Genomic DNA, 27563 nt, shown 5'->3' with positions numbered 1-27563 from the left:
CACCTGCAGCCCCAGCAAGTCCCAAACACGCCAGCCAAGTGACGGGCCATGGAAGCCACAGATGCCTCCAGAAGCAATGGGGCCAGCCCGGAAGCCAGGGATGCCCGCAGCCCCCTGGGCCCCAATGGCACCCTGGAGAATGGGGCCAAGGCCGAAGGCCAAGATGCCAAGACCACCAACGGGCACGGCGGGGACGTGGCCGAGGGCAAGAGCCTGGGCGGTGCCCCGAAGCCAGGGGAGGGCAAGAGCTCCCTGTTCTCAGGGAACGAGTGGCGGCGGCCCATCATCCAGTTTGTCGAGTCTGTGGACGACAAGGGCTCCAGCTACTTCAGCATGGACTCTGGGGACGGCAAGAGGTCCCCCTATGCTGGGCTCCAGCTGGGGGCCGGCAGGAAGCTGCCCCTCTCCTTCGCCGAGAAGGGGGAGCTGCGCAAGTCCATCTTCTCGGAGCCCCGAAAGCCCACGGTGTCCATCGTGGAGCCCGGGGAGGCCCGGCGGAACAGCTACCCCCGGGCTGACGGTGGCCTCCTGCTGCGCTCCAAGTCGGGCTCCGAGGAGGTCCTATGTGACTCCTGCATCGGCAACAAGCAGAAGGCCGTCAAGTCTTGCCTGGTGTGCCAGGCCTCCTTCTGCGAGCTGCACCTTAAGCCCCACCTGGAGGGCGCCGCCTTCCGAGACCACCAGCTGCTCGAGCCCATCCGGGACTTCGAGGCCCGCAAGTGCCCCCTGCACGGTAAAACCATGGAGCTCTTCTGCCAGACGGACCAGACCTGCATTTGCTACCTCTGCATGTTCCAAGAGCACAAGAATCACGGCACGGTGACCGTCGAAGAGGCCAAGGCCGAGAAGGAGGTAACTTGCAGGGGCATCTGCTCCCCTGGGTGCTCCCGGGCTTGGGGCCTTGAGTCTCCGCTGTCCCTGGCTCTTTCCGAATCCATTTGTCGCCCCTCTGCACCTGCAGGCTGGGGGTCAGAGGGGGTTTCCCTAATCCTCTAAGGCCTCAGGAGACAGGGGCATTGCCTACATGAGCAAATGGAGGCTCAGGAATGACTGGGGGCTTGATCAAAGTCACAGAGTAAGTTCAAATCCGATCAGAGAATCCATCCGGGCTCAAGCCTGGGCTCTGTGCCTGGCTGCAGTGTTTCTTCTTTTTTATTTTTGTTTTAGGGAGAGAGAATTCTTACCACCTGAGCAGGACTGACCACTGGGGCAGGGGTCATGGGTGAGGAGGAGGGAATTTGGGGTCCACTTAAATGCTTTTTTTCCCCTCTCTGGCTTTAGACTCCGCATTTGCAGTACAGTGGCTTCTTGCTGCTTATCCGATTCCCGCCGGCCAGTCTCTTGACTTCCCCGGCGGCCTCCTCTGTCCCCTTCGCTGGGCTCTGTGTGCTTTGTGTGTGTGGTTGCAGGGGCACGTGCCCGTCGGTGGGTGCTGCTCGGGGAGGGCTGCAGTTTGCGGGGGGATGGGATGTACATACCTGTGTCTGTGTTGTATATGCAGGTGGGTGTTTGGTGCCTGTGTTTGTATATGGGATACACAAGTGCATTTGCATGCCTGGATCTCTCTGGGGAGGAGCAGAAGCTCGTGGAGGCTTGTGAAAGGGCTGCACATGGAGAGAAGGCATTCTGGGCCAAAGGCTCAGCTGGGGTTGCTGCCCCTTGCTCCACAGATGCTGGGCAGCCCCCCGCTTGGGTGAACCTCCTGGTGCTCAATGCGGGGGGACGTGACCTTCCTCAACGGCTTCTCTCTACGCCTCCGATTGGGGCAGCCCGGGACCCCTCCCCGCCCAGCCTTCCTGACCGAGAGTTAGCTGATACTTTTTCTGTACTCTCACCCACACCCCTGGGCAGAGAGAGACGGGTTACAAATGGGAAAAGACTTAAAGATCCTTTTCAGGAGCCTTGTTTGGCACAGAAAGGTGTTCCCAATTCCCCGGTGCCCCCAAACCCAGCCTGGCCTCAAGCCTCAGGCTGGGAGACAGTGACAGGGCAGGGCGGTGGAACCCATCCTTTGGGAGCTTCCTTGGGAAACCAAAACAGAACCAAGGGGGCAATCATCTTCATCCGGTGCAACCCAAAAAACTGCAGAGCCTCAGACTGGATTCTGGGAGAGCCAACCAAGTTCCAGCCCTGGTTTTTGCCTTTAGTTAGCTATCGGACCACAGACAAGTCCCTTCCATTCTCTCAGTCCTGGTTTCCCTATGTGTGTGAACCCAAGGTGTTGGACTAAATTGGTGGTCTTCAAATTCCCCCATGGAGTCCCAGGATTCTTGGAAATGTCAGGGATAAGGAGGGGGGCAAATTGGTGGCAAGAAGCCGGTGGCTTCAGGTGCCCACTTCCACTACAAGCAATATACATGCTTATTTATCTGTTTTATATGTAGGGTTTAGGGGCGCCTGGGTGGCTCAGTTGGTTAAGCGACTGCCTTCGGCTCAGGTCATGATCCTGAAGTCCTGGGATCGAGTCCCGCATCAGGCTCCCTGCTCGGCAGGGAGTCTGCTTCTCCCTCTGACCCTCCCCCCCTCTCCTGCTCATTCTATCTCATTCTCTCTCTCAAATAAATAAATAAAATCTTTAAAAAAAAGTAAAATAAAAAAAAATATATGTAGGGTTTGCCCGCAAATTACATCCGAAACCAGTGTCACCTAAAGAATACCCGAGTACCCCTGGAGGACTGAAGGGTCTTGGGCAGCCCTCTGTGGAGGCACCGGAAACTTGGAGTTCACCTTCTGGTGCTTGGAGCCACCGTAGGACTCAGAGACAGAGCCCTCGCCCTTGAGGGCTCACGATGTAGGTCAGGAGGCAGAGCTCAGATGCACAAACAAGCCCGGGGAGCATCCGCCCAGTTACACAGAAGCAACTGTAGATCGACATCAAACCGTAGCTGGCGGGATGGCAGGCTGGCTGGAGTCCTCGCCATCCCCTCGGTCTCCTCCTTCACCTCGCAAACGGGGGCACAGGCCCCGGGAGAGGGAGGGACCTGTCTCCTCCTTCACCTCGCAAACGGGGGCACAGGCCCCGGGAGAGGGAGGGACCTGTCCAAGCTTGTAGAGGATGAGGAAGAAGTCCCCTAATTCTCTTCCAATATTTGAGAGCAACTGAGGGGAAGGGCATTGAGGAGATGGGATTCAGGATACGTGGGCTCTACAGGAGTTTCAGGGGAAAATGTCTGATCAATTGGAGTGACTTTAATAGTGGGAGCTTCAGACAGCATGTGCGCGCGCGTGCGTGTGTGTGCGCACGCGCGTGCACCCCAGCGCGTAGAGGTGGTCAAGGAGTGGTGCAGGGTGGCCAGGAGACTGGGCTGGAGCACAGCTGTTTGTCTAGGCTTGGCTCTGCTGGAATGTCAGACGTGGGGGACATTGGCACCGAGCAGGGTTAGTGGGTTGACTGATTGAAATGAATAAGCATGTCAATCCTGGCTTCCTTTGGAGGCATCCCCTGTAGACCCAAACATCAGCCCACACACAGTTTTTTGCAAGGAGCCCTGTCCAGAACCTGTTCAGCAGGCCAGCTGGTAAAGGCCCGGGTGAGGTCATCTGAGACGGATCTTGAATTGTTGCACGAGGCTGCAGGTGACAGCCGGGCTGTGGGTGCTCATCTCCTGGGTTTCGACTCTGCCTGTAGCCTCTGAGCAGGGGCCATGTTGGAGCAAAGGCCACTTGATGTGAAAACATGACCGTCCTTCCTCTGGTGGATCCAAGATCAGAATGTTCCAGTTCCACTCCAAATGTTAGAAGGGATCCTACAGATGTCCACTCCTCTGCCTCTGGACGTTCCCCAGGCTGGATTAGGCTGATGAGATTACAATGTACATATCCATCCTTTCCTGTGTCTCATGGCCCATCCTCTGTCTATCCCAAGTCCCTCCTGCTGCATCGGGTCAGGATGGATCCTGTTAGGGGCTGATGGGGGAGCTCCTGCTCTGGGACAGGGTGGGTGAGAACAGAGAGGGGTGACCTCCATGGATGCTGAGGGGAAGCAGTTTATCTTATAACCTCCTTAGAGACAGGAGGCAGGGGAGGAAAGAGACGTTCCGGTTTTTATGGAGCACCGGCTGTTTACCTGTCACTCCTGACAACAGCACCACTGGGTGTGGGCTACTGCATCTGTTTTAGAGATGAGGACATAGGCCCAAAGACGCCAAGAGACTACTCCAGAGTCCCAGCATGGAGTGGCAGAGCCAGGATTCAGACTCTTCTGATGGCAGTTTCCGCTCTATCATTTTATACTTCGTTTTCACAGGATGGCGGGCTGGGGCGGGGTGGGGAGCAGGGGTGGGAGGCGCATCCTCAGATTGGAATCACCTGGAGAATCAAGACACAGCTGCCTGGGCCTTTGTCCAGGAGGTTCTCATTCAGGGGTTTGGGGCCTGGGATCTGTATTTTTAAGTCGTCCTTGGTGATGCTGATGTGTAGCTAGGTTGAGAATCAGGCATTTTGTCCAACATCACCAGGAGGAAATCGAGGCCTGGTAAAGGTGGGGTGACTTTCTCAAGGGCCCACTGCCAGTCTGGAGACAGCCTGGGTGCTACTCTGTCTACCCCATCCTGCCCGGTCCCTGTCCTGACACCCGAGGAAGCAGAAAGCACTGGGAGCCCCCATCACTCAGACTAGTATTGGGCTATTTGACATCTGGGTGGAAATGGGGAAATCTATCCAGCATTTCAGATTCTTATCCAGATAATTACCATTTGTCTGAGAGTACAAATTTGGCAATTAACTGGCTCATTTGGCAAATATCAGAGCCAACGGCCCATGTGGTTAAGTCAAGCCCGAGGAGGATCACGGTCTCATCCCCCCTTCCCTGGGGGCCGTGCAGGTAACACCCGTCCAGGTGAGTGCTCAGGTGTGTCTGCAGCAGAAGGCCCATCGGATTGGGGCGCCCCCCCCCCCCACTGCTGCTGTACCATCACTCTGCTCTCAGGGAAACCTCTGCTCCCCCAAGGCCAGAGGGATTTGCAGGCAGGGTGGTCTCCTCGGTGCCCATCCCAGGCAACAGAGCGAGAGGCAACTGGACGAGTGTGGGAGAAAGGAACAAAGGAGGCATTTAGGGACAGGCCTGGGCAGGGTGGAGGTAAGGAACCGGGAGTGGGAGGAAGTGAGGAGGGAGATGTAGATGGGGATGAAGGGGTGGGGGAGCTGAGGCCCCATCAGATATCAGGGGCTTTCGTCAGATACCAAGGGAGGAGGGAGAGGGAGAGAGAGCTGGGGCCACAGGGGGCGAGAAGGAGGGTATGGGGAGGAAAAAGGGGTGACGAGGAAAGAGGCAGGATGGCCAAACTGTACCATCTGTGGGGTGGGGGAGCCTAGGCAGGCTTAAGTTAGCAGGCCTGAAGGGGAGGAACAATGTCTGGAAGATTCAGAGAAGAGCCTAGAGGTTAAGAGGGCACGTAATGAGATGAGATCCGAGTCCTGTTGTTATATCTTGGCCTTAACGGCCTTCTAGCTCTGAAAACTCAGGCAAAGTTCCTAATCTTTTCAGGCCTTAGTTTCTGCATCTGTGAAATGGAGTAACACCACTTGCAGATGAAAGAAGAAAAAGGCTGGTGCTCAATAATACAATTAGTGTCGTTCCTTCTCCTAGTTTTGTGGGGGAACCCACTATCTTGGAGCCTTCCTATGTTATATTCTTTCCCACATCCTGCCTTTTCCAGCTTCAGGCAGCCCTGTTAGCAGGGAACAGTTGCCAAGAGCCACACAGATGCTGCATACACCCCCAGGGGTCTCACCCCAAGCCCCCCTCCGCAGAGGGGAGCCCTCATCCCAGAGGCGAAAAGGGACCCTTACAGCCACACGGAGCTCCCAGTCCAAGGCCCCCTCCCCGGGCCCACTGTGTCCTGCAAGTCTGGTCTTGCGAGGCCTCCTCCCAGCCTGGGTCCGACTTCCCCCATGCCCCAAAGAAATAAGGAGCCGAGTCTCTCCTCCGCCCCAAGTCTTCTGCCCACGGCTGCAGACAGTGCGTCTCTGCTTTCGATGCTGCCCTCGCATGCCTCCCGATCGGCTGCTCCCGCCCTCCCCTCCTGGGTCACTGGCCAACACCTCTGGCCCTTTTCGTCATACCTCAGCCAGCCCTGCTGCCTGCTTCCTTCCTTTTCTTCTGCAGGATGGACCCCCAGGGTCTGACTCCCTCTGCCCTTGGCCTGGGCTCTTCATTGTTCTAACCCCCTTCCTTTGCCCTCGCTCTTGGCCAGGGAATCTGTGCTTGTCTGGTGAGACTTCTCACCTGCAGGCCCCGACCCTGCCCCATGCTCCCATGGCTCCTGGCAGGTAGCCCCGGCGCCTCTGCTCACTCCGCACGACTCCTCTGGCCATACCGTTTCCCACTGGCAAGGTCAGCCTACCCTCACCCCCTCCCCCTCCCTCTGCTCTGTTGTCCCCAGTGTCCTCCAGGTGTCAGTTCTCCACGATGCAGGCCTCTGGGCCTACACTTCTCCCTGTATCCCGACAGCCTACACACTATCCCCAGACCCAATACGGCGGCACCTGCCGTCCTCGCTGCTGAGCCCCACCAAGGCCTCACCTGATCACACCTGCCCACCCCCCCCCCCCTTGCTCACTTGTGCCTCACTGGCCTGTTCGCCACACTGCACCCTCTCTTCCAAGCCTGGCGGGAGGGAGAGCACCTGGCACGGCTCCATGGACCGTGCCCCGCACAGCACAATGCTGGACCTCTGGCCGGGGCTCTCTCTGTGCCAGGCACTTTCTAAGAGCTTCACTTCCCAGCTCCCAGCTCATCCCATGCCCTCTGGGGGGCAGACCTCTCATTATGTGCACGAAGGATAGAGCCACTGAGGCACAGAGAACTTAAGTCACTTGCAGAGGCCAAAGTGGTGGTAACTGGATTCAAATGTTTGGACTCCCAGTCCCAGCTCTGGGTGTGGTCCCTCCTGGCTCCCCCGTGCTCATTCATGGGAGGGCTGCCCTCCCCCACCCTCCGCCACAGGCCCCGGGGTCGGGGGGTAGGAGTGAATGCACTTCCGTTCTCTGCTTTCCCATCCATCAGACCTTGTTCTGGGGGCGCTGAGGTAGGGCTGAGAAACCCAGGGACCAATGCCCCCCCTCTAGCCGGGTCAGGAGGTGTCAGCTGCTGTGGGGTGGCTTCTGGCTCTCCCCTTCCCCTGGGCCCTTGCTTGGGAGCTCTTCTGGGATGGGCAAGACGCCTGGCACAGACCCATCATCCAGCCGTTTGTCTCTTCTTTACACCTCAGATCCTTCCAGGCCACTGGATCTGCCACCCGCTGTGTCCTGGCTCTCTGTCCTCTGCTCTCCACCCTCCCAGCACTGTGTCTGTCGGCACCTGGCTTCTCCCCAGCTTTGTTCCAGAAACTAGGCCAAATCCCACCTTCATCTCCTTTCACTCCCTTCCTTCCGACAATCATTGTCCATCTCTGGTGATGGCATTTACCATGGTGCGGGATTTGCCACCCATCGCTGGTGGGGCAGATGCTACCTGTGACCCTGGAGTCTCCTTGCCTGGAGAGCCCAGGAGTGTGGGCAGAGAGGGGATGCGGGGTGGGATCAGGGGTTTTCTGTCTGGGACCTCCACAGCTCTTGGTCCGGGCCTTCCCCATCTTCTCCACCAATTCCCTGACCCTCTGGGCAGCCTTTCCAAGAAAGCCAGGGAAGCTCTCTCCACTCCCAATCCATTTCCCTGGGTGTCTGTGGAGGGACCCTAGTCAGCACCCCGTCGGCCTGGTGGAGCCCTCCACGGGTGCGACATATCTGTACCCCGCTCAGGACTCCTTGCCAACAGAGCTCACATTCCTAGTGGCTTGTGGCTTCCTCATCTTGACTTTTCTTGTGGGTTCCTCAAAGAGATAGCTGGAGAAAGGTGTGGAACTCTGCTCAAAAGGTAGTGGGGAGACTGTGAGCACCCCAAGGCATTCTTGGATGCCTTAGTCTTCCTGCCTGCGGGGTGGAGATCACCCACCAGTCTTTCTAAGTTGGAAGGTGTTCTGAGATCACTGGCAGGGATCCCAGCAGAACAAAGAGATGCCTCTTGGCCTGGCTGAGTCGGCCTGGCCTTAGCTTCATGCCTCCCCTTTTGTCTCTGTTGTAGCTGCTTTCCAGAGAAGGCATTAATGCAATGGAAGGAAAATATTATCAGTACTTTCCGTACCCATTAGAGCTCACGTCCCAAGGCACCTCGTCGGTCCCCTTCCCAACCCCACCCCCAGACCCCAGCAGCATGCGTCCTCCCCTGAGCGGGGAATCCCTGGAGTCTGTTTGTCTTCTCTCCTCCTCCCTTCACTGCCTCGCTCACTGCCAGCCTCCCCCACCTCACCGACCCTGAACAGAAGTCCCTATCTTGCCCAAACTGCGGACTGCGCTGCCTTTCCCATAAACAGGTTTATAGCTGTTCCTGTCCAGACGGAATCCCTGCTGGTTGCAGCCTGGGCTCCTGCTTGCAACACAGGCCCCACGTCATGGCAGAGAAATGCTGCACACTGTTCCTGCCATGGGACACTCCCTGGGCTGGGCTGGGCTGGGTCCCCTTTCTGCCTGAAGCTTGAAAGAGGTAGAAGCTTCCTTCCCTCCCTGGTGGCCTCAGGTCCATTGAAAGGAGTGGGAACCCCATAAATGAACTAACCTTCCGGCTCATTTTGGGTGGAGGGACATGGCAGAGGTTTAGTCCTTATAAAGACGTGGCTGGGATGCCTAGCCCCCGAGGCCTGAGTTTATAGCGACATACATCCAACAGTTCGACTTGTTGCCAGATCCCTGGTGACGGGCTTGGGGCCTGGCATATCCGAGGTCCCAGTGACTGTTTGCAGAATACAGGCTGAAGGGCTGAGTGGTGAGCCCTGCCCAAGTTGGCTCCCTGGCTGGGCCCACTCCCTGATTCTCTGATGCTCCTCCACCTCCCCACCCCTGCTGGACTTCTCTAACCCTGGCTCCTTCCCTGCAGACAGAGCTGTCCCTGCAAAAAGAACAGCTGCAGCTCAAGATCATCGAGATTGAGGATGAAGCTGAGAAGTGGCAGAAGGAGAAGGACCGCATCAAGGTGAGCCGCCCCCTGGCGCCATGGCCTTGCTGTATGCTCACCCCGCCTGTCCTGCCTGGGAGGGGGCAGGCCTTGCCTCCTGCTCCAGGCCTCAGGCCCCCATTTATACCCCATACTTCTTTCTTCTGGGTTCTCCCACCCCTCTGGCATCCCCACCAATTCCCTTTCTAAGTCCAGGCCAGGCATTCAGGTGGAATCTCGCCCGTCAGCTAATGCTCAGTTGACACCATCCAGCAAATAAAGACCCTAGATCAACCTGTCCTCCGGTGTGTCCTCCAGTGTCTACTCTGTCCACCAGACCACCCAGCCACCAAATGCATGACGTTGTCCTTTTACTGGTGCCAGTATGGCTGGATGGATACATGTCTGCCATGGTTTGAGTAATTGCAAACCATAATCTGAAATCACTGACTCTTGTCCCTGGCTACATAAACAGCCTGTCAATTCACTTTCTGAATGATGTTTGGTTCTAGTTGAGGTTTCATTGAGCGCCACCTGGCCCATGGGGGGTCTTCTGGGTCCATGGAGTCGCCCAAGGTTGGAATGATGGCTCAAGTCAACCCACCCAGGGGAGGAGTCACAGACAGATAAAGAAGAGTGGGCTGTGAATGAACCTGGCCATCTCTGTCAATAGAATGGCATCCCTCAAAGATGCCTTTGAATGGGACCCTTAGCCAAACAGGCTTGCTGGGTTGGGGCAGTAGAAATGCCCTGGTTCTGACTCTGGGTTGGGAACCTAAAGATACACCCCACTCAGGAGGTTTTTAAAATTCCCAAAACCCTCCTTCCTCTCTCCTCTCACTCTGGACCCAGAGCTTCACCACCAGTGAGAAGGCTCTCCTGGAGCAAAACTTCCAGGATTTGGTGCGGGACCTGGAGAAGCAAAAGGAGGAAGTGAGGGCTGCACTAGAACAGCGGGAGCAGGATGCCGTGGACCAAATAAAGGTGATCATGGATGCTCTGGACGAGAGGGCCAAGGTGCTGCATGAGGACAAGCAGACCAGGGAGCAGATGCAAAGCATCAGTGACTCGGTGCTGTTTCTGCAGGTACAAAGCAACTCCTCTACCATTCGATCCCTCAATCCTTATATCCACTTTCCCAGAACCTTCATCCATCCATCCATCCATCCTTCCTTCCTTCCTTCCTTCCTTCCAAGCTCCATTCCATCTGCCCATTTAATTTTTCTAGCCAAGCCATTTCCCTACCTACCCCAAAGATGGCACGCAAATATCACCTTGTACCAACTTCAGTTGATATGTACTAACAGTGCTCCAGGCTCAGTAGGAAAGAGTTGTGGCGTTGATTAGTGAGGTCTGCTTTGGGTATGGGGCATGGCATAGAAGTGCTGCCTGTGTGTTATCCTTGACCTTATCTGTCTGTCTATTCATCCTTGTGGCGTTGATTAGTGAGGTCTGCTTTGGGTATGGGGCATGGCATAGAAGTGCTGCCTGTGTGTTATCCTTGACCTTATCTGTCTGTCTATTCATCCACTCATCCTTCCAACGGCTAGAGTGTTTCGGGTACCACTGCATGCCCAGGACTCTGGTAGATGCTGTGTAGAATAGAGAAGTATAAGACATGGTTTTTGCCCCCAAGGAGCTGCAGTCCAGCTGGGAAGATAAGACCTGTACAATTAGAGAGCAATACAGAAGAGTATGTAATTAAATGATAAGGTGTGTGGTTCAGGAGATAAGTGCCCATGGAAGCTCTGGGAAGGGCAAGCATGCTGGAGTGACCTAATACAGCTTTGTGGAGAAGGTGGAATTTGAACTGGGTCTTGAAAGCCCATAAAGGTTTCAGAAAGAGGAGGGACTGTCCGGTGAGGGGAGAAGGGAGGTGAGAAGCACAAAGTGCAGAGGCAGGCTTAGAGGGTAGTATGTAAAGGTGGAGGTCGCACCATGACTGACCCGGAACATTCTAGAAATACCTTGCATCTCCTTAGTACTTTCACTCCCAAAGATGTCACAGCTTGTGTTGCTCTCAGAAACCCCTGTGAGGTGGGATGACGTGTCCAGTTGAAGAGGTGGGAACCGCGGAGTCATATATCGGACTACTAGCACCATCAGGGATGTTAGCATCTAGTGGAGTTTGGTCAAACCCTTTCATTTTACAGAAGGAGAAAGGTACGAGGTGAGGACAAGTGGAGCTAGTTCATAGCCGAGCTGTGTCTAGAACGCACAAGGCTCCCATTGTTGAGCCTTCCAGCCGGACTGAGAGCTCCCTGCAGAGAAGTGTCCCCGTAGCTACTAAAGACCTAGAAGGTTAATGGCTTCTTTCCTTCCTTGGTAGGAATTTGGTGCATTGATGAGCAATTACTCCCTCCCCCCACCCCTACCCACCTACCATGTTCTGCTGGAGGGGGAGGGCCTGGGACAGTCACTTGGCAACTTCAAGGATGACCTGCTCAACGTGTGCATGCGCCATGTTGAGAAGATGTGCAAGGCAGACCTGAGCCGTAACTTCATCGAGAGGAACCACATGGAGAACGGTAGGTCTCCTCTGTGGGCCTGCCCCACGACCATGGGCACTTTCCTCCCAGGCCGATCCCTGCTGCCTGCGCTGGCATCTAGCTAGCCGGCCAGCCGGCCTCTCATTGTTCCAAACCACCCGTCCTACACAAGGTGTTGGGACTAGGATTCAGGGATTGTAACCCTCCATTGAATCGGCTGCCAAGGTTATGTGGTGTTATGAGGGCCCCCAAGGGCAGCAAGCATCTGGGCATTAGCTGCACAAATACCTCCTCTCTGTGGGTCATCCATCAAACTCACAGACTGATTTCATTCAGAGCTGCATCGGATTATGGGGCCCAACCCAGCAGCTGTGTCGATGCTGCCACTTGTGAGGGCCAGGTGCTAACCTGGTGACTTGCGGACTCCAATAGACGTGACCTAGAACTGCATCACGCTGGGAGGGAGACCTGACCTGTCACCATGGCCGCACTGAGTGGTGTTGAACCCGGAGGCTGGACCTGGCCTCGAGGGCTGGGCTGGGGACAATGGGACACATGTGTCTCAGTGATTCACCCGCTCCCCTAGAGACAGCTTCTCTTCTGAGTCATGCTGTCCCGTCCCCCACGGAGGCCAACTGAATCACCTCACCGAAAGCTTCTTCATCTGAGAGACTAATCCATTAAGACTTTTCTCACCAGCCCAGCCCGGTCCCTTCAGGGCCTGAAGCCGGAGCACTTTCCCACAAGGCCCCAACCAGTGGCCGAGGCCCGACACAGGGCTTTAAGGACACTTCTGGCCCCAAACACCCAAAAGGAAGCGGTCCCTGTGTTTTGTCTCCAGGTGGAGCATGTGATTCTTTGGGGATGAGGAGGGGATAATAGAGTGCTGATGTGCTGGGGCTTAGGGGGGGCATCCATATATCTTGGTGATGGTGACATCACACAGAGTCCCTGTGAAATGTGAGGGACATTCAGTCACACCTGAGGATCCATGAGCCACTGCCGCAAGACAATCGTTAGGCTTCAAGCGGCTTTCGGATCCAGAAATCCTCCTTCTGATGACAATGAGGATGGCATTAGCGGTGGTGGCTGACAGTGACTGAGGACTCCTGGCGTGCTGGCTTTTGTGTGAGCTCTTTACTTTCTGTGGCTTACTTTCCCTGCAGGATGCACCGCATTTCACAGATGAGAAGGCTGAGGCTCAGAGAAGTAGCTTTTCAAAGGGCACGCAGCTGAGCAGGGGCTGTAGTTAGGATTCACACTCTGCTACGCAGCCTCCCGTGTCTTCCCATCCGAGAAGTTGCTGTGGCTGGTGGCCATGCAGAGTGGTTGGGGAGTGTGATGATCATGGTCCCTGGGGTACGAACCCAGGGGTGGAGCCCCTCCACCGAGGTCTGGCCAGATGAAGGAGGGTGGCCGTGATTGGGCCAGGGTTGCCTGTGAGCCTTGCAGGGACCTCTGCCTGCCGCCCGTCGTCCACTGTGCCATTTCTAGGTCACAATTGTGTTGACCATGGCCTCTGAGCAGGTGTGGCCCTGTGTCCTGTGCAAAGTGTGCAGGGAGACGCCGCGAAGAGTAGGATGGGTGCTGCTGATGTAAGCAGCCCTGCACCTGTGCCTGGGGCCCTGGGCCTCCATGTTGGTTTGTTGGTTGCTGCCATATTGTTGTTGGGAGCGTGTCTGGCTATAGGGCAGGGTAGGGGGGGAATGGGAGGCCAGTGAGTCAGACCTCCTCTCCTCCTGGATGCCAGTCTACCCATCAGAACGGGGACTCAGTCCTACCCCCAAAGGCCCAGGGACTGACCACCCCCATCCTGAGCTTGTGGGGTAGGCAGGGGTGGGGAGCACTGTGGGGAGGGCTGGGCCAACACCTGGGAGGACACGTGTATGTCGTGGAGTGCCCTACTGTGTGTCAGACCCCTGCTAGGGACAGGTGATGGAGATGAAGGATAAGGGCCTGAACCACTCATTCCTTCTCTTGCCCAGGGGAGAGGGAGAGGAAAGGGCAGAGGCAATGTAGAAGATGGGGAAGGAAAGGGGTGAGGGGCAGCTGGCGGAAGGCAAGCGTGGCACCACCGATTTGTCTGGGTTTGAGGGTATACTGGTGGCTGGGGGGTGGAGTGGGAAGAGTTAGTGCCCCTCCCACGCAGCTCACCCCCCTCTGCGCATCTCTGCTCCGCTGGCTGGATCCCTGGCCATGGAGGCCGACGCTAGGACCTCATGCCATCCCTGTGGGCTGCTGACAGTGGCTGGGACAAAGTGAGGATGTAGGGTTGAGGGCTCACACCCCAACTCTGCCCTTATTGGCCATGTGACATGGGGCAAATAGCTTCATTTACCTCCTGAGCCTCGGCTTCCTGGTCTGTCACGTGAGGATCTCCATTCCAGCCCAAGGGTTGGCGTACACAACAAATAAGAAATGGATGTCGGTAGCACCTTGTAAACTGCAAAGTGCTGTGCCTATGGTCTTACTCATGAGGGTCAGCCCAAGGAAGTAGATGGCTCCCTGCAGACCCTCTCTCACGTCCTAGCAGCTCAGGAGCAAAGAGGATGCTGGGCAGGGCGTGGTCTTCTCTGAGTTTGGAGAACCTCGCCTCTGCCTGGGACAGAGGGGCTGTGGGCTGACTCAGCAGAGCCCAAGGATGCCCCCAAGGGCCCGCCTCTCCCCACCTGCCCCTCTAGTGACCGACCTCTGTCCCTCCCAGGGGCTGACCATCGCTACATGAGCAACTACACTAACAGCTATGCGAGCGAGTGGAGCACACCTGATACCATGAAGAGATATTCCATGTACCTCACACCCAAGGGTAAGAGAGAGCAGCCTGCCCCTCAGGGCCATGGGCCCGGAGACTCAGCCGGATTCCACCTTGCCAGAGTGACCGTCACTGGGTTTGCCTGCGGAAGTCCGGGCACATACCTGCTATCCCGGTGGAAGCAAAAACAGTCCGCTCTTCCTCCCTCAGAAGCATCCGGGTTAGAGATAAATTACCGGAACCTGCCCCTCCTGGCTTCCCTCCCCTCCAGTCCCTGCGTCCGGTCTGAACAGGTCCTTCCCTTTCCTTCCAGAGGGTCTCCTGGCTGCTAGTTTCTCCAGCAACCATCTGCCGGGCCTGAGCTGGGGTCTGCTTCTGCTTGCGTTGTTGTAGTCCTGGGGGAGGGCCATTCTGCTCCTCAAGGGCAGGGAGACAGCCAGCTGGTCTACCTTTCCTCACCTCTCCCTCCCGGCATGCAGCCTGGCCCTTAGCCCTCCCTCTCTGGATCCTGGGTGGTCCCGGCCTGTGTCACCCTGGGTGGAGGTATAGACCAGAGCCTGCCTGTCTTTGCCCTGGGGAAACCTATTGCATTCTTTTTGCACCAGCAACAAACCACAACAATGACCGTTACATAAGGGGGGGGGGTGTGTGCCAGGCGTGTCAGCCCTCAGATAGAGGGTGTGTGTGTGTGCACGTGCGCGTGTGCACATGATGAGGTGGTCTTCAGAAGAGTGGGGTGTGGGGAAAAGCGAGAAAGGAGACAGGAGACGTGGGGAAGGGGCTGGGGACTGGGGAGCCCCCAGGCCTGAGCGCTGATTCATATACCTCAGACACACACACACCATGGGAAGGGCGTAGGGGATTTAGAGATGAGCTCAGCAGGAGGAACCTCTGTTGCTCCACCCAATTTGAAAACAACAGCTGGACCCTGGCAAAGGCCTGGCGAGGCACCTGGGCAGCCGAGTTCCCCCCTGCCCCACATTCTTGGTGTGGGCCAGGCCAGCCAGCCTGGCCCCTTCCCTTCCCAGGGCGCTGTCCTTGGGGCCCAGTCCTTGAGCCGGTGAGCGGCATTAACCAGCCTCCCCAGTGTCCCTCGCCCTCGTCGGTCCTTCTGAGGACCCCGATGTGCATTGATCCCCTCAGCTGGTCCCTGCTTGGCTCCCCCAGCTCCGTAGGGGACTGAGGGGGGTGTGGGTTCCACTGCAGGTCATGGGGAGAGGAACAGAGCAGCAACAGGGGAGAGAGGGAGGAACACCTGCCAAGATATTGCCCTTGAGCCAGGACCTGGGGACCTTGGGCCTGAGAGGAGAGAAATTCGGCTCAGATGCTAGGAAGTCTTTCAGCTTGTCACTGAGTCAGGCGGTGATATTTGTAGGTGGAAGAAACAGGTTCATCCAGTGTCCCTGCCCTTGCACTGGGGACAGGAGGAAGGAGGAAATCTGCCCTCTGGGAGCTCCCAGGCTCAGGGTAGAGGCAAGGGAAGGGCCAGGGAGAGTCAGCAAGGGGATCGGGAGACAAGGCCACCCAAGGGCCACTGGCATGAGTCTGGGGGCTCTGGGGCAGTGGGCTCAGGCAGTAAGACTTCCCAGTGGAGGCTGGTTTCCAGGTCCCTGAAAGAGGGGCAGTGCGCTCAATAAAGAGGCATGACCATGATGGACAGAGGCCACCCAGGTGAGAGGACCCACAGGTGCAGAGGCTTACAGAAGGACCAGCAGGTGCTTGGCCAGGCAGGCCAGATCTGGGAGCGGGGTGTTCGTTAGGTGGGAGGGGAGGAGCTGATCGAAGGACCTGGACACATGTGGGGAGCATGCCTTCTTCATCTGTAAAGTGGGGGTATGGAGCCCACTCTGCCAGCCTCTCAAGATTGTTCTGAGAACCCAAATTTGGAGGCTCCTGAGCAATGTGAGGGCTTGTCCCTGGAGGGGGAGCACCTGGGAGATGTTTGTGGCCACCGGTTCATCATCACTGGCGAGCCCTCACCTTGGCCAAGGGCCCAACACCTGTGCCCCCCCCCACAGCTGCCATGATCCTTCTTTGTCACAGGCACCCCATCTCCCAGCCTCTGGGGTCTCCGTCACACAGGGACTGGCTCAGGAGGGAGGTGTCGGCTTCTCCAGCCTTGGTGATCCTCAAAGCCGCCCAAGTAGGGTGACCATACGTCCCTGTCTATGCAGGAGGCTCCAGGTGCTTCTGCTTACTTACTAATAGTCTTCCTTTCACTCTTAAGTGTCCTGATTAGGAGGGCAAATTAAGAAGCTGCCTAATCTAGACCCAGAGGAGCTGTCTTAGTGGTGGAACCCCGGGTCCTAGGACAGGCAATGGGAGCTGTCTGGGGACAAAGAGTTCCCCATAACCCCCTCAAGTCAGAAGCCACAGGCCTGCCTTGAAGCCGACTCAGCTCATCTGCTTCACAGGTGGGGCCAGGACAGCCTACCGGCCGGGGTCCCCCAGCCGCCTCTCCAAGGAGACCAATCAGAAGAACTTCAACAATCTCTATGGCACCAAAGGTGAGAGAGTGGCTCAGCACAAGGAGGGGCAGGGCCTGTGGGAGGCGGGCCAGGGGCCGGAGACTCCCCAATGTGTGGGGAATGTAGAGAGGTGGGATGGGTTTAGGGGCCCAGAGACAGGCAGGGAGGAGTCCTACTGAGCTCAAAGTGTGTGTGCGTGTGCACGTGTGTGTGTGTGTGTGTGTGTGTGTGTGTGTGATGGTGTGTGACATCCTCAGTTAGGCTGTGGAGAGGCAGCCTGGAAATCCCTGAGTCCATATGATCTTCTCCCTGAATGGTGAGTCAGGGAAACCAGAAGCGGGGGTTATGTGTAGGAGCTTCCTTTAGCAAGTGTTGTGACCCAAGGACCTGGAGAGGACCTGGGCCCTTTACTGATGGGTGTACATCTGCGTTGAGAAATCATGGTGGTTAAGACAGATTAGAGTTTCTGTAAGCGGGATGGATGGCAGGACACAAAGCAGGGCCGTCCCTGGAGATCCAGGATGTATTGCTGCCATGCCAGGTGAGGGACACGTCCTTAAGACCTAGAAAAGGTGATTGAGGGGTGGAGACGTGGCTTCCTCAGGGACAGCTGCTGAGCACAGACACCCCTCTGCCCAGCGCAGCGAGGGCACCCTTGTGCCAAGTGTGTGGCCATGCGCTCGAAGAGCCCAGGGTTTGGGAGGCTCTGGGGTGCCTTCCAGACATGTGCAGGGAGGGAGGGCCTAGGGCAGCTCCACCAGACATGGCCCCGGGAGGTCTCAGGAGGGGAGTGGGGGGCCTCTTCAGGGCCCTGAGAGATCTGGAGGGCCAGGGGCACCTGTAGACAGGGCAATGGCCAGGCCTCTGTGTCAGGGTTGGATGCCCATGGTTACTCCCACATGCATGGTAGACTGTGCACTCCGGGAGAGCAGAAGCTGGGTCTCTCTGGCTCACTGCTGCAATCCCAGGGCCTGAAGGAGGGGCCGGGCTGCTGAGAGGGTGGGCCTGGGGCAGGTGCGTCATCCGTGGGGGGCTCTGAAGCCCCCAGATTCGAATACCCTCATGGTGCTCCTGCTGTTCCTTCTGCACCCTCCCCACTGCCTCTCTCCTCTAGACTGCAGGGGCATCCTTCCAAACAGACCCTTGTCAGCCTCTTCCACTTGGCAAACAGAATTTCAGGACTTGTACCAGCTGCCTCTGTCCCCAAGTTTTAGCATGTGTTTATATTTATTTGTTTATTTGTTCTTTCATTCACCCATCAACCATACAATGAAATCTCCTAGGGACCAGGCTCCGCACCAGGCACTGGATGTGATGCTGGGCCAGACAGACATGTCCCCTGCCCCCAATTAAACTTGCCACTATAACCCGGGGGTGACAAATGGGGAGCAGAGTGACGTGAGGCCTAGGGGCTGAGGCACACACAGACTTGGGGGAAGAGGTCAGGGAAGCTGACACCAGAAGACCCAACACATTCGTTAAGGATGGGAAGTAGGTGGAGTAGCTGCACCGTGCCTAGGGCAAGAAAGAGCCTGGGGATTGCTGGAGTGGTTGGGGGTGGGAGGGAGGGGGCGGCTGGGTGATAGACACTGGGGAGGGTATGTGCTATGGTGAGCGCTGTGAATTGTACAAGACTGTTGAATCACAGATCTGTACTTCTGAAACAAATAATGCAATATATGTTAGGAAAAAAAAAAGAAGAAGAAGATAGCAGGAGGGGAAGAATGAAGGGGAGTAAGTCGGAGGGGGAGACGAACCATGAGAGACGATGGTCTCTGAAAAACAAACTGAGGGTTCTAGAGGGGAGGGGGTGGGGGATGGGTTAGCCTGGTGATGGGTATTGAAGAGGGCACATTCTGCGTGGAGCACTGGGTGTTATGCACAAACAATGAATCATGGAACACTACATCAAAAACTAATGATGTAATGTATGGTGATTAACATAACAACAAAAGAATTAAAAAAAAAAAAAAAAGAAAGAGCCTGAAGTGTTGGCAGGAGCTCAGAGGCAGCCTGGATGGAAGGTGGGGTGTCGGAGAGGAGCTGAGGGAGGTGAAGCCAGGAAGTGGAGGTGGTGGTGAGGGGGGCAGGCAGGCAGCAGCCCCCGAAATCAGCTGTGTGCTGGTTAAGGACTAGGTACCTGAGTCTGAGCACAGTGGGCCTTCAGGGGCGGCAGGGACGGGTGGACACTCGAGGGTTTAGGACAACTTTGATGGCGGGAAGGATTGGCAGGCAGCGTGCCAAGGGGCTGGGTGGATTCACAGAAATGGTCTCGTCCTGCCCGCCACCCCCACACGAGGCTGCCCGGGTCTGATGTGCCTTGCTGTGCCCCCCAGGTAACTACAGCTCCAGGGTCTGGGAATACTCCTCCACCATTCAGAACTCTGAGGACGGGCCTGCAGTCCAAGGCAGCTCCTCCTTCTCCCTGAAAGGTGAGCTCTCCCTACCCCGCCTGCCTTTCCTGACCCTCTCCAAGCTCTGCTTTGGCCTCCGCTCCCTCCCTCACCAGCCACCCACCCTGGAGGGACAGACCCTGGCCTGAGAGCCAGGGAGCCGCCTCCTCCATCCCAGTCTCAGCTGTCAGGGAAGGCTGGGCCCGGGGCTTGTTTCAGTGAACGCTGGTCCCTAACAATGAGCTGCACTGTCAAGGAGGTGGGGACGCCACACCCTCGACACCCCTGCCCTTGACATCCCCAGCGGGCTTCCATCAGGCCTACCCGAGTCCTCCTGCTGCAGAAAGTTTAACTTTGTTCAGCCAGCTCTGGCCGGCCTGTTGACTCTAGAACACTGTGGCCACGTAGCAGCCGCCGACATCCTGCAGAGCCAGAGTCCTGTCAGGCCCTTTTCCAGAAAGGCAGGACTAGACGAGATCTCTAAAGCCTCCCGAGTCTGACTCAGCTCCCCAGACCAGGCTGAGTTGGCCAGGCCCCTCATGTCTCTTCTGAAAGGCCCTAGGGACAGCTCTGTGGGCTGTGGTGTAAGCCAGTCTGTCTTCTGACGCCTGAGACATCTGGCCTGGATGCAAGAATACCAGGCTGGCTGGGGTCAGGGAGAGGGAGGAGAGAGGGCAGGGCAGCAGGCTCCCAAGCAGTGGCCTCCGAAGGTGGCTTTATCATTCAGCTGTCCCTTCCAGGCTGGAATCCCAGCCTATCCCCAGGGCAGGGATTCTTGGAAGGACCAGCTAACCTTGCTCACCTTAGAAGGTGAATAGGACTGGGGGGACCCAGCCTGCGAGACCCCCAGGGATGTCCTCTCCCCAAGCCAGGCCTGGGAAACTCTGGCACGTGCCTTGACCTGTCTGGCTCCCAGTGGTCCCTCCCTGCTCTCTGGTCAAGCCTAGATCAAAGGCTACGGGTCAGGGAAGACAGTCACCCCTGGTGTGATTTGGAGCTTTCATGTTCCCCAGTATCTCCCCATCGGCTTGCAGCGCACCCCGCCCCCCCCCACCCCGGCAAAGACCTTGCCCTAGGAGAGCCGCTCCTCAAATACACCGAGCCCCGCCCATGAGGATGGCCCCCACCTGTTCCTACTCCAGCAGTCCTGGAGGGAGGCTCCAGCATCTCAGCGCCCCAGGGTGAGGTATGACTCCTGCTGGCCCCTCCTGGGACCAGGCTGTGCTGTTAATACCTCTCTCTCTCCCAGCAGGCGCTGGGAAAGCCCCCTATCAGTTCACCACCTTGGGACAGGCCACCACAGAGTTTTCCAAACCACTGGACGGCAGTGGGCGGTTTAAAAATAATCCTGGTATCTGCCTGTCTTCCCTCCCCTTCTCTCTCCCACAGCAGGGCAGATGGGACATACTCTGGGGCTCTCTGCCACTTCTAGGGTGTCCTGGTCCTCCTCCCCAGAGTTGCTGGAAGAGGGATGCATCACCCCCACCCCCAGCACCATCCCTAGCTCACCCTTCCACGGGACTTCTGTCTGCTGCACAGGGCTGGTCTTCTGGACCACCACCCCCCGCCCCCATCCTCATCTCTCTCATGCGTGGCTGGCGTGGGTTTTTCTTTCTGCGAACTGAGAATTGAGATCTGAATTCCCCCTCTCTCCAACTCCCACTCAGGACCCGTGGAACCCTCTCTTTCCAAGGCTACCCCCCACCCCCAGATAAAGGGAGAGACCCCGGTTCTCTGCTCCGTCTCCACCCTCTTGCTAAATGCAAACGGAGGGAAGGGTCAGCCTGGCCGGCTCATCCTCCCTTAGAGCAGCCAGAATGGGGCTCCCGGCTGCCCCAGCCAAGGACAAGACCCTATTTATTTCTTGAGCTTCTCCTGTCGGGGTCATAGTCTGTTCCTTCCCAGACCCCGAGGCCGGTCCCTGCAGGCCCATGGCTGAGACTGAGAGTGCTTTCCACAGTTCTGTGGCCCAGAGCTCCTTACAGATCCCACTGGGCTGAGGGGGAGCAGGGCAGGCGGGAGGACCAGGCCCAGATAGCACCCACGTGCTCCGGGCCCCGTGGGCTTGCGGTCTTAACCATTGACCTTAGCCACATGGCAAATGACTGCCTGTCCCTGGCCCCAGCCTCCTGCTCCTAGAACAGGCGAGAGGCCCTGGAACCAGGCAGGAGGAACATGAGGATGGGCTTCAGCATCCAGCAAAACCTGGGTTCGCATCCTGACTGCCGCTTCCTGGCGGTGCAGCTCAGGGCAAACTTCTCCCAGAAACGGGGTAAGGGTTAAGGAGAAGACCTGTGCGAAGTCCTGCACGGTGGTAAAAGGGGAGCACCGTCCACGCAGCATGGGCCGTTGGAAAGGGCGCCTCCTGGTGGAAACCCTAGCCAGTTGTGCTCATGGGAAGGGGCGGGGTCAGTGGTGTGAACCTTCAGGGCTGATGGGGGGAAATCCTTGCGGAGTAATGTGATCCTGATCCTGACCTGGATTTGGGGGCAACACTCCCCTGCCGCCCGGCCCAGCCCACCTGGCCTGTTCCTCCTCCCTCTGTTTGCCTGGGTGCCTCCTCCCTTTGGCCAGCCTCCCCAGGATTTTCCCCAGGTGCCCACCCCCCAGCTGCTGCATATCTCTTCAGGGGTCGCTGCTCTTGGTAGTGGGCTGGCTGGAGCTTGGTGGTCACTTTGGAGATGGTACCCATGCTGCTGTGGCCCTGGAGGCCCAACGGCCAGCCCTGCTTCCTCCGACCAGTGCCTCCTGTCTCTGCAGGCTATCCTTCCCTCATCAGGAGCCAAAGCCCCAAGGCCCAGCCACAGACTTGGAAATCTGGCAAACAGACTTTGCTGGTGAGTGAGGGGCTGCCAGGACAGCCTGTCCGGGCATAGGCATGTCCCGAATGGGCACTGAATGGGGCTCCCCGGGGGCAGCTGGTCATCAATCGCCCAGGGGAGGTGGTGGGAGAATGTGACCTCTCTGGACCATCGGACAGAGGGAGGGGGCGGCAGGGCCTGAATTCCCACATTCAGCAAATGTAGCAGAGACCCAGGGCTAACAGGCAGTGGATCCGGGTAAGCATGCCCTTTCTGGCCCTCAGTTTTCTAATCTGTAAAGTGGGCAGCCCTGATTCTTTCATTTGGCAAATGGTTGCTGGGTGTCTGTACTTGTTGAATGAGGACTTTGTCCCCATCAGCTCTGCGAGTGTGAAATGCTCAGTCCAGGGGATGGATGCCCTAATAATGGGTCCCACCTTCCTGGGGCCATTCGCCAGCTCTGACAGCACAGAGGCCGTTGGGGTGATAGTGTGGTGAGGCAGAGGCTGTAAAGTCAGGAATAGAGATATTTAGGGGTTCAATGCTAATGGCCCTGAACTGGGAATTGAAGAACCACAAAAGAGGGGAGTGTGGCCTTGGGGTCCGGCCAGCTCAGGGGATCCTAGGTGAGTCAGATTCCCTCTCTGAGACTTTGTTTCCGTTGTTTGTAATGCAGTACTGAGATACGGTGGTCCCTGATGCCCCTCCGACCTGACCCCCACCCAGGACCTCAGTGAGCAGGGCCTTCCTTCACAGGCTATGCCTCCTCCACCCTGAAAGCTTCTCTCCTGGGGCCGAGGCAGACAGACAGCTGCCCTGGGATACGGGTGGCAGCAGGGGCTTGGCTGGGGACAGGGGCTGTGGTCCCCAGCTCCCTGCCGTCTTTGCATTTGGAGGTCAGAGCATGGGGAGGTGATTTGCTCCAGGCCACAGCAACTGGGGCTGGTTTAATTGGAGAGAATCTTTAATTTGCTGGTGATGGGAGCTAAGCGATTGTGTGTGTAATTTGGAGCTGGGCCCAGGGGCGTTGCAAGAGCAGGAATGCAAAAAGCAGATATGGGGAGGAAAAAAAGAGGGGTTTTGCTCCTGGACTCAGTCCTTGCCCTCCCTACCACACACTTTTCCACCTCCCAGGGCCTGGGTCTCAGCAGAGAAAGCTCATCTTGAGACACTTGCTTGGCAGGGCAGGGTTCCCATGTCTGTGGCTAGCATGCAGCGCCAGAAGAACAGATGCAGGTGCTCACGTGGGAGGGAGGTTGTCCTGGGAGTCAGGATGCCTGGGGTGTGGCCCTCACCCTTGTACCCACTTGCTGTGTGGCCTCCTGTGAGCCATTCTTCCTCTGCTGCAGTTCTCACAACTGCAACAGGAGTCGGGGGCCTGGATGATTCCATAGCCCGTCCAGCTCTGACGTGCTGTGACCCTGAACCAGGGAGGGGCCGGGGGCCGGCTGGGGAGATGGGGAGAGCACCCGGCCCAGATGCAACGGAGCTCTGTTCCTGCCCACCCACCGCTCTGGGATCTTCATGGGACAGCACCATCCAGTGATCTGTGATCCACTTTATTGACCCAGCCTTCCAGAAAGAAAGGCTTGAGCCATTTCTAGGGCTGTTATTGACTACTCTGGGTAGTACTGAGTAGCTATGCGGCTTTGGTTATGTCTTTCTCTGTCCTGGGTGCCTCTGTCTCTTGCATTTGTTTCATAAGTGGTTTAACCAAGGTCTGAGCTAAGGACTCAGCAGCTGCATTCCATAGGCCCCCCAAGTCCTGCTCTGGGCCGACGTAGGCAAGGAGCTACTAGGAGATACAAGTTTCCAGGCAGGCAAGGTTAAAGGCAGGGGCTGGAAACATCCTGGTGTCTCCTATAGTGGTATCAATGGAGTGTGAGGTGGGTTCCGTCTCTGACCCAGTTCAGGGTCAAAGCCACTTCCAGAGCTCCACGGAGGGCTGAGGGTGCTCACATAGGTTAAGTGGCAGCTACCCCGGCCTCCTTATTGCTGGAGGGAGATTTCTCAGGGCCCCAGGGAGCTGACTGGGAGCAGAGCAGAGCTGGGAAGGTTGTTGCTGGCTCTGTGCTGAGGCCGCTACCTGAATGAGGGGCCAGGATGAGAGAGGCAAAGGGGCTGGGGTTGGGGACCCCACCTCCATGTTGGGCTGGGCAGTTATTAGCCTTCTCTGCACCCTCTCTGTCAGAGGAATCATGCAGAGAGACCAGAAGCAAATGCTTGACGCCCTTGAGACACAAGGAGTAATCTGGAGATGTGGGTGGGATTGGGGGGGGTCGGGGGGAAGCTGCGGAGCTGGGCTGCTGGGGCTCGAATCCCAGCTCCCCTACTCACCACCTGGGTGGCCTTGGGCAAGTTGCTTAGCCTCTCTGTGCCTTGATTTGTTCATCTATAAAATGGACATGATAATAGTAACCCACTTAATTGGGCGGCTGTAAAAACCCCACGAGTCCTTCCATACAAGGCACACGTAACGGCACGGCACAGCTCTGGAGAGGTGAAAATGCTATGCGAAAGGGAGTTGGTGGTGCTGGGGCAGGGAGGGGGGCTCCTAGGCCACGGAGTGAAGGTTGGACGAGGGGCTGAGGTTCATGCTCATCAGCCGGCTGGCGGGAATGAACTCTGAGTGGGATATGAACCCGGAGACTCTGATAATATTGGGTAGATAGAGCCTGCGGGTTGGGCCACGGGCCCCTAGAACCATGGGTTCAGAGGACTGCTGCTTCCCCGGGGGGGAGGTGAGGCTAGGGTGGGTCTGGCTGGTCGGCTCCGCTGCCATCTGCCCCCCCTAACTACTCTTGTTTCCCTCCCCTCCCCAACAGTCTCACTACCGGCCCTTCTATGTCAACAAAGGCAATGGGATGGGGTCCAATGAGGCCCCGTGAGTTCCAGACAGGCAGCACACCGAGGCCCTGGCACCCCTGCCCTCCCCGGCTGATCCTGCTGCTCTTGCTACTGTGCTCATCTGCGTGGAAGGGGGACCCCCTCCTCCTCCCCCCCATCAGCCAGGCCCCATCCAGGCCCCTCTCTAGCTTTGGGACTTCTAATGGTCACCATCTCTCCTGTGTTCAGAGACCAGCCATCGCAGGGGTGGGAGATAGGTGGGCTTCTCTCCCCTAACCCACCACCCTCCTCTTGGGTGGGACTGCCAGCGCCCACGTGGTGGCAGCCTGCCTCTCCCACCCATGCCCCTGCTGTTGTGAGGCCTGTTGGCCGTTTCTCTCTAAGAATCCTTCCCCGTGATGTGGTCAGTAGGTGCTTGGCCAGGATAGTTGCCCGTCTCCCATCCACGTCGGCCCAACTTCTCCTTCCCACCAGCCCGGCCCCATCAGGAGACCGGCCCTCAGTGCCCAGCCTGGCCGAGCCCGCAGCCCGGGGCCGCCGTGGAGGGGAAGCTCGAAGCGTCTCAGCAGCATCCCCACCTTGCCGGGAGTCACTGTAACCGCGCGGAGTCCTGAGGTCCCTGGGGATGGGCTCTCCTGGCTGCAAGGATGGTCTTAGCCAAGATAGGTCCCTCCTCTACCTGCTGAGATAAGCAATTCCCTCAACATGATGTAATCCATCCATGAACATAGTTCGTGGCCCAGCTGCCCAAGGGACATGCCATTTCCCTCTGGAATCCCGGTCATCCTGCTGTTCTGTGTCCTCCCTGGCGACGGCACGTGAGCAGGCCGGGGACGGTGTGTCTCGGCTGGTCACTTGCAATTTCCAGGTAACTGCTGCTGTTATTTCTAAGGGTAGCTTACCCACCACCCCCCACCCTCATCCACTGCCCCCATCCGTCTTCCTCCTCCCTCTGACTACCTTCCATGTCCCACGCTGCCATGGGGCGCAGGGCCTGGAGAGGGACCAAAGTAGGAGCAGCAAGGTGGGGCCCTTCCTCCTCTCACCATCCCTCCCAAGGGCCCTGCGGGCAAGGGGGCGAGGGTCAGCTGGCCAGGCGGGGGGGGGGGAAGGGGGGCAATCAGCTTGGGCTTTCCCCTCTAGAATAAACCATTGATCACGGACTTCTTTTGTATTGAACAAACATGTCTAGAGGGTCCCCAGAGGGACTGGCTGCAGGTCTTCAGGACACTCCCACCATTGATTAGTGGGGGGTCATCTTTCCTCTTTCCTCCAGGAGATGTGGCTCCGTCAAGTCTCCCTCTCACCCCATCAGAGCCCCTGGGGTGCAGTGCCGGAGACTGGACCTTTGTTCTTGGTGGGCCCCACTAACAGTGAACAGAAGGGAGGCTGGGGGGAGTAGGGCACCCTGGGGGCTGTGGGTGCCCAGGCTGCCCCCCTCCCCTGTCCCCGTCCCTGTCAGGGAGCAGGACCCCAGGAATGGCTGTGTATAGGCTGGAGTGGAGACTGGTCAGGGGCTTCTCTGTGGTGCGGAGAGCTTCCTGGGCAGGGGGACCCCACAGCCAAGGCCTGGCAGAAGACCCACCAGGCTCCTGAGGGCAGCACCCTCCTGGGCTTGGGGCATGCAGGAAGGAGAGGAGCCCAGAGAGGTCTGGAGGGGTAGTCAGGGAAGGTTTCCTAGAAGAGGCAAGCAAGACAGGAGGACGCATGACTTGGAAGAGAGGGAAAGAGGGTGCAAGCAAAACGCATTCTTTCCCTGGTGTGGCCAGGACCCCCCCCCCCACCAGGCACCTTCATTCTCACTGTCCTTCCTTGTGCTGCTCCCTACCTGAGGCCAAACCACACCAGGGGAGCAGCCCTCTCCCCTGCCACCTAGTAAAAGTACCTAAATGAGCAAGCTGCCCCCTTCCTGCCTCCCTCTCCCCACCCTGCTGGGCCAGTGGCCAGGCTTCGGGAGGTGGAGGTGGGGGGGTCCTTGGAATCAGAAAAGGAAAGGGAGAAATGAGCCAGAAGAAGAGGGCAGAGGGGAGGGGGTAGGAGAGGAGAGGATGGTGAGGGGCCCAGTGCAGCAGCATCAGGAAGGAGGCTGCCTCGCATGGAACCAGCAGGCTCCCCCACCTCCATGCTTTCCCTTGGGAGCTGCGAGGACAGTGTCCCCTGGACTGGCTGCTGCTGTTTCCCCAGCCCCTGACCCGGGTCTGGTTCCATGAGCAATGCTCTCTGGAGCACTTCCCCAGGCCAGCACTCCGTGCCCTGCAGCCTCCCGGACCGGCTTTAGGACCTGCAATCCCCGTGGCTGTGATGGGGAGGAGGGTCATGCTCCTGGGCTCTAGAGATGCTCAGTTCTCGGGGAAAGGCCTTGCCCTCCACATTTGGGGCCCTTCCCAAAGCCGCGGCTCCAGAGGAGGGAAGAAGGGGAGGGACAGAGTCCAGCTGAATTCCCTGGACCCCTGCCTGTCCTGGGCCGGGGCCTCACCAGGAGCTTCCACTGGTAGTGTGGAGGCTGGTATGGTGGGGGGACAGGAGGACAGCCGTATCCAGGGGCCCGGGTGGGGCTGTCCCCCGAGCACCGTGCTCTCCCCATCACTCCCCAGCAGTTCCCTTACCACTGGAGCTGTGATTAGAAAGCAATCGGGGGAATCCTTTCTTCCATTTCTTGTGAGTGCCTCCCTCCTCACAATGAGTGAAAACATCGGACCATTGCAGGTCCTGAGTGGCTCAGGGATGGGAGTCGAGGGGAAGGGAGGCATCTCTTCCCAGAAAGGGAGAGAAAGGAGAGAAGCAAGACTGTTTCTATTCTTCTTCCTCTCAGCCCCAGCTAAGGCTGGTCCATTCTCCCACTAGC

General features: G+C 57.6%; 1 protein-coding gene across 1 annotated transcript; it reads left to right on the top strand.

The window, feature by feature from the left end:
• On the top strand, positions 1 to 25783 carry TRIM29 (tripartite motif containing 29). Its single transcript, XM_035722957.1, has 9 exons — positions 1 to 852; positions 8912 to 9007; positions 9821 to 10054; positions 11298 to 11496; positions 14162 to 14263; positions 16624 to 16716; positions 19014 to 19109; positions 21831 to 21907; positions 24697 to 25783. The coding sequence occupies exons 1-9, from the start codon at positions 49 to 51 to the stop codon at positions 24757 to 24759; spliced, it is 1764 nt and encodes a 587-aa protein (XP_035578850.1). The 5' UTR covers positions 1 to 48; the 3' UTR covers positions 24760 to 25783.
• Positions 25784 to 27563: the final 1780 nt, after the last annotated feature.

Source organism: Zalophus californianus, chromosome 11 (assembly GCF_009762305.2).
Source record: "Zalophus californianus isolate mZalCal1 chromosome 11, mZalCal1.pri.v2, whole genome shotgun sequence".
Lineage (NCBI taxonomy): Eukaryota > Metazoa > Chordata > Mammalia > Carnivora > Otariidae > Zalophus > Zalophus californianus.
This window is presented reverse-complemented; position numbering and strand designations above follow the sequence as displayed.

Bases quoted from the DNA above. Each gene is read 5' to 3' on its own strand.
- TRIM29 (XM_035722957.1), top strand. From the start codon at position 49: ATGGAAGCCACAGATGCCTCCAGAAGCAATGGGGCCAGCCCGGAAGCC. The intron at 853-8,911 runs GTAACTTGCAGG...CCTTCCCTGCAG, and splicing joins AGGCCAAGGCCGAGAAGGAG to ACAGAGCTGTCCCTGCAAAA. The intron at 21,908-24,696 runs GTGAGTGAGGGG...CCTCCCCAACAG, and splicing joins CTGGCAAACAGACTTTGCTG to TCTCACTACCGGCCCTTCTA.